Genomic DNA, 6,000 nt, shown 5'->3' with positions numbered 1-6,000 from the left:
ATCAGAAAGGGAGGTTATCAGGCGTTTCCCAAAATTTCGAAGTAAAATTTCTTAAAATGAAAGCCATAAAACATGGCTTAACTTGATACAGATCCAAACTCAAATTGATGGTGTGGTTGAATGTTTTTTTTTTTTTTTTACAATAATCAAAATATTTTTATTGTTAAACACACACATACCTACTTATTATTTTTTTTTAAATTCAAGGAATAAGAGTAAAAATTTTAAGGACTTTATTACGTACCAATTACATCATTTCAAAGGGATGATACTCAAACATTCTCAATACATCTAGTATTTCAATACATCGGTCTTCTTTGGTAGGTACGTACATCATAATCATAACATATTACATATTATTATCAATTTTACAAAAAAAGAGAGTAAAACAATTTTACAACTATTCCAAAATTTTCACACTTGTAAAAAAAATTACATCGTCTCCATATAATCTCACCCCATTAGCTCTACACTATCAAGTTGTTGTTCTCGTAGTCTATGCATTTCAAATTCTCGTTCATCGAGTGGTCGGTGCTTGACTACTAAACGAGTAATATTCTGTGGTTGACCCATTTTCTGTCTACGTTTACTCAAACGTACTCTGCGAAAAACACCGATTCAATAGTCAGATTAAAAACACTCGAAACGAATAGAAAAGTCGAATTAAGAAATATTATCAACCTTGTTTCCAATTCGTTGAAGTACGCTCCGTCGTTTCGAATAACCAAAAAGTAGTTCTCTTCGTAACCTTTGGAAGCTTTACTTTTAACAGTCCAATTGTATTCTCTGGCCATCATGTATTCGTATTCAAATTCTTCTTCGTACTGCCTACTCTCCGTAGAATCTTGTCGGCGTTTTTCAAGAGTCGATTCGGTAGGTAAAAAGTAAGCGACGAATTGCTCTCCACTTTCGTCTTGTACACCCCTAAAGAAATCGTATTGATCGATTATAGAAAGAAAAAACTCTCGAATATGGTGAAATACGTATTAAACCGATGTTTACCTAATCATAGCTTGAGACATTTCTTCAATTTGAGCTGGTACAGGTCGACCAACTGGAGCCGGATCAGAATCGAAAATTACTTGAGCACATGGATACTTCCAAGACTAAAATGAAATACAAATAATAAAAATCCAATGCCTCGTCACTTTCGTTAGATAAACTGAGCAGTATAAATGAATACCTTGAAATCTGGGAATACTGGTAACACTTCAACAGCATGAACATTCGGTTTACTATGATGTTTCGTAATAGGATCGTTGACTTCTTTGAACGTTTTCTCAATAGCGTCGATTTGTCCTTGTCGATCCATACACAAAACACTATCCTGAATACGACATAAAACCAATCAGTAAATAAAATAAATACACGAGTTGATCTGAAAGTACTCTGAGTTTACTTTGAAGTTCTTCTTAATACTGAATCCGACTTTGGCTTCGACTTTTTCAATATTGGTCGGCTGAAATCTAGTTTGTTCCGTAGATATGTATTCGGTACGACGTAGCCACGATACACTTTGAGCATGATGTCTCGATCTAAACGGAATTTAAAACATTAATTTCATTTTAGAAAATTATTCTTCGTATCAAAAATAAACTCACAACATACCGTTTAGAATCTTGATGCGGTACAATATCTTCTTCGAGTAATTTTTCATCGGCCGGATCAAGTACTTCGGTACCATCGACTGTGTACAAATCGGGAGTAATTAAATCGATAAATACACCGAGATCTAGCTCGGCTAAAACTTCATATTTGTAATTCCTTTCCAACGAGGTAGGTTTATATTCCATAAATCTGTAAAATAAATCCGTTATAATACGGTTCATACTATTTGAGAAAGTATTCGATCAATTTACCTGTTGTTTTCGAACGGGTACTTCAAGAATTTCGCATCGAAAGGGATATCTGGCAATGTATTACAGTATTTTGGTCTCACTACGAGATCAGATCTGTAATTCGCAATATATTATTAGTATTGTATCAAGATACATTTAAAAATACGATCAATGCTCATTTAGCTTACCTTCTTTCACCGCTTCGAACATTTCGTTTCTCAGCATCGCCACTGCTACTACCCTGAATGGTTGGTGGCATTTCTTCGGTTTGCTGCAACATTATTAATTAATTTTAGTCGATATTTCACTCGGCAATTAGAAAACTATACAGTTGTTTCGAAGGAAATAAGCGGTATACAGTTTAATAAACATTCAAACACATTCTCGAGAGTAAATATGTCTAGCCCTAGCCGATAAGGCAGCAACGTACACAATGTATTCGTACGATAAGGTTTTAGGTTACCAATCGAAATATAATCATTTTGTTCGGCTAGAATGAACATGAAAAATATTGTGAGAAAAGGAACGCCTTCCATTTGAGTTATATTTACAGAATGTTTCGGTTTGAAATCACTTTTAAAGAGTTTTGATCGACTAATTTGTGTTACTTTTTCAACGTTCGAAAACGAGTAATTTTTCGGTGAGAGAGCAAAGTAGACTTACCAGAAGATGAGTATACTGTACAAGATTGGATTTTATATCAAATAAACGATAATACAAATAAAATATATTAATTCATTCACGATTAATTAATCCATATAAAAAGTTTTTATATTTTTTGTTGTTTTCGCCTTTTCGGAGAAAAAAAAAGATAAAAAAAAAATAATAAAATTAACGTTTTTTGGCTTTCATGCGATGCTTTCATGATAATTTTATAACAGAAAAAAAACGTTCTGAATTCTGATTGGTCGAGTTTTTTAAATTCTAAATCGCGTCACTCCATCACTGTTTCTACTTTCTTTTTAGTTTTTTATTTTAAAAAAAATTAATTTTGTTTTGTATTTAAAAATTGAAATTTTAAATTAATTTTTTTTTTATTTCTTGTGAACAATTGTGATTTGTGATACTGATTCTCTTCTCTTCTCTCTCTCCAAGTCCCAAAGTGTTATAACAAACGGAGCAGCTAAGATTTTTATTTTACGAATTTATCAATTTTTTAAACAATATTCATCCTAGTAATACAAAAATTGAAATTGAAAATATTACATATAGTTAGGTGCCTTTTCCATGTTTCACTTCACAGTTCACACTCATATCATGAACAATACAAATTTATGAACCGTTGGATCAAATTTGATTTAGTATTGACGTTGACTAAAACGTTGACATTCATTCTTCTTCTGTGTCAGCATAGTTAAAATTCGTTACTGTAAGTCAACAATAGCTGAAAAATGGAGACAGAAGTCTCATTCCATCATTCGAAATCTTCAAAAATGCACCCTCGCACCTTCCTTATCACCTTATGACAGATTTTCTAAAAAAAAAAATCATAATTCAGATCACGATCACACTTCCAATTTTATCCCAAATGAGCGGGCTTCATTGCTTCAAATTCTACTTCGGTTGTCGACTCATTGTTTTGATTCGAAAATTAAAAAAATTGACGCTAATCACGTTCTGTTTTAACCTCATCACTGATAACGAGTGCACGTAAAATTACATAAAAATGAGCTAGATCGTATGTATTACGTGCAACACAAACGCAAATTGTCAGACTCATACTCAATTCTGAGTAAAAATACCGAAACCTTACGAGATCAGTAATAACGTAAAAGCCATATCACAATTTTGGAATTTTTACTTACGTAGGTACGTATTTATTTACGTTAATGTACCATATAATTTGAGCCATAACCCTAATTTGTCACAGAGAGCATTTACATCATTAAAACGATGACATTTATAAATTTTTCTAAAAAAATTTGACATATTGACGTAAGTACTTTCCTGCGTGACGAATGTTGTGACTTGATTTATACTTAGTAAATTAACGTAAATTCAGTTTTACACACGTGGAAATGGAAATTCCACTATCAGTGTAACACATTTATGAGGTCAATTTTTCAAAAAAAGTTTTCAGACTAGTTTCGATGAATTTTGAACACTAAAAAAAAGGAATGTTTAAATATTATCATTTCTAGGCACAGCACTGACATCACTTTACTACAGCTCAACTCGACTGAAATAATGCAAAAGACAGTAATCCATTGAAACATAGGATAAATCCACCTAACGACATAACTTTTATAACACCTTAATGATTCGCTGGCTTATGACAAAACAGTCATTAGAAAACGATCAGAAAAATATTTTCACACGAGAGTCGAGACTAAGACAAATTACAAGAATAATAAAAATAAAAACGACAAAACATCGGAAAGGCGTTTAATCTTTCTTGGAAGAAGGCGCAAGAATAGGATAACTAAATAACTTAAATTTTTTAAGATATTTCTTGAGATCATTTCTCGGATACGGCTTCACAGCAATACAAGTAGGAATATTCTCAGGTTTTTCGTACCATAACGTATGGAGGATATTGTTCTCCGTTAGAGCTTTGGACACTTTCAATATTTCTTTTTCGTTAATGACCTGCAAAACACACAAATATACCATAATAGTTTTATTTTCACATTTTTTCACGTAACTAGTAGGTAATGGTATAGTCTTACTACCTATACATGTTACTCATCGATAAGTTTCAAATAAGGAAAAAAACTTATCAACTAACACGAACCGAACTACTTTTATCAATTTTTTTTAATGTTGTGAAATTAAATTTAGTAAAAAGATAAGCAATTCTTACGTCTAAAACGACTTTGTGCATGTTTTCCATGTCTGCTATATATTCTACGGTATGGTTATCGTTTTGTTTTAAATATGTTGCTATACAAGCGGTACTAGCGTGGCAGGCTTGAGCAATAACAGCACCAGATGACCAATTCAGTTCTCGGAATAGATCTCCTCGGATCAGAATGTACTGGATTATTGACTGCATTTGTACGGCTTTTAAATCTACGAAGAGAAATATTTCGAAATTTCATTATTTTCAGGATCGAGTCTTCGAAAAAAGTAACAACATTATCAATATTTACCGATAATAAATATAAAGATTATTATGTAAATGTATTTATGGGTAGTAAATCTATCGAGTGTAAAAGAAGTGAAATTCATTTTTACGTCATTACAATCACCATGTACTTAAGAAATCCGCGTAAGAAACTCACACACGTACCCACTCACACAAATAAAGACAACCTATATTTGGTTAATAATCTTCATCTGATTCATATGAGTCTTATCAAAGCAATAATATACTTATTACATATAGGTACTTGTAAGTAAACCTTCTCGAATGCAGTAATAATTCTCAATGATTCGTATCTATTTAACGTCACAATTTGCGTAGTCAATTAGTCACTAACTATGATAATATTTTCTTTTTAAGCAAAAAAATCTTTCCATAAGGCGGTAATTCAAAACATTAAGTGCCTGATTAGTCAACTGTCGTATAATGAATGACGTCGTGTACATATCAATTAAGGTAGGTACTAGGTAGGTAGTTTTATTTATACATGAAAATTCATGTTTGACGTTTGTACATTTTGAGGATTTGGGAAACGAATGAAGGTAAAGTAGGTAGGCCGCAGGTACTGGGCACTAATAAAAATAGGGAAGTTTGTGTATATTCCACATAAAAATTTTTACCCAAAGATGCCAATACATATTTGAAAAAAAAAAATTACCCAATGATTGATATCTAGCTTTGCAGCAAATAATTTTCAAATAAAATAAGTATATCAACTTACGTAGGTATGCTCTGTCTTTCAAAATGTTGTATAATTAGCCAGATGAAAAAATATTAGGTACATTGTATGGTTTCAAAGGCTACACAGAACAAACTCTGCGCCAAAAAATTTTAAAATCAGTACCTATATTTAAGGCATTTTTCACTGCTTTTTTCACTACATCAATATAACTCAGAAAACCAGAAAATGCATAAAAAGTCTACCCCAGAGAATCATTTTCAAAAAAAATCGCTCACTTTTCCCTTACCACTCCTTGGTCGAATTGATCTGGAATGACCCTACAGCCTTCAACGAGATTATCGATTTTTTAAGAATTTTTGAAATCAGGTACCCACGAGGTGTGGAAATTACCTTGG

At 32.1% G+C, this 6,000-nt stretch overlaps 2 protein-coding genes across 5 annotated transcripts in view; both read right to left on the bottom strand.

Annotated features, from left to right (window-relative positions):
• Positions 1 to 216: 216 nt before the first annotated feature.
• Positions 217 to 2,653, bottom strand: atms (RNA polymerase II-associated factor 1-like protein antimeros). The gene is made up of 9 exons (XM_065355456.1): positions 2,502 to 2,653; positions 2,027 to 2,109; positions 1,860 to 1,952; positions 1,609 to 1,797; positions 1,400 to 1,535; positions 1,184 to 1,327; positions 1,003 to 1,106; positions 682 to 924; positions 217 to 601 (listed from the first exon to the last, which is right to left on the bottom strand). The coding sequence occupies exons 2-9, from the start codon at positions 2,095 to 2,097 to the stop codon at positions 454 to 456; spliced, it is 1,128 nt and encodes a 375-aa protein (XP_065211528.1). The 5' UTR covers positions 2,098 to 2,109; positions 2,502 to 2,653; the 3' UTR covers positions 217 to 453.
• A 1,553-nt stretch (positions 2,654 to 4,206) lies between these two features.
• Positions 4,207 to 6,000, bottom strand: part of LOC135839444 (putative peptidyl-tRNA hydrolase PTRHD1) — a 168,715-nt gene continuing 166,921 nt past the window's right edge. For 3 of the 4 annotated variants that reach the window (XM_065355459.1, XM_065355461.1, XM_065355460.1), the window contains exons 4-5: positions 4,642 to 4,850; positions 4,207 to 4,427 (exon numbers count right to left, since the gene is read on the bottom strand). In XM_065355459.1, coding sequence (XP_065211531.1) covers positions 4,224 to 4,427; positions 4,642 to 4,850 — 413 coding nt within the window. In that variant the 3' untranslated portion in view covers positions 4,207 to 4,223. Of the gene's footprint in view, positions 4,428 to 4,641; positions 4,851 to 4,930; positions 5,158 to 6,000 lie in introns of those variants that run through there. The other variant, XM_065355458.1, reaches the window with a different exon arrangement.

Source organism: Planococcus citri, chromosome 3 (assembly GCF_950023065.1).
Source record: "Planococcus citri chromosome 3, ihPlaCitr1.1, whole genome shotgun sequence".
NCBI lineage: Eukaryota > Metazoa > Arthropoda > Insecta > Hemiptera > Pseudococcidae > Planococcus > Planococcus citri.
Note: the sequence above shows the minus strand (reverse complement) of the source record. Positions and strands in the feature narration are given on the sequence as shown.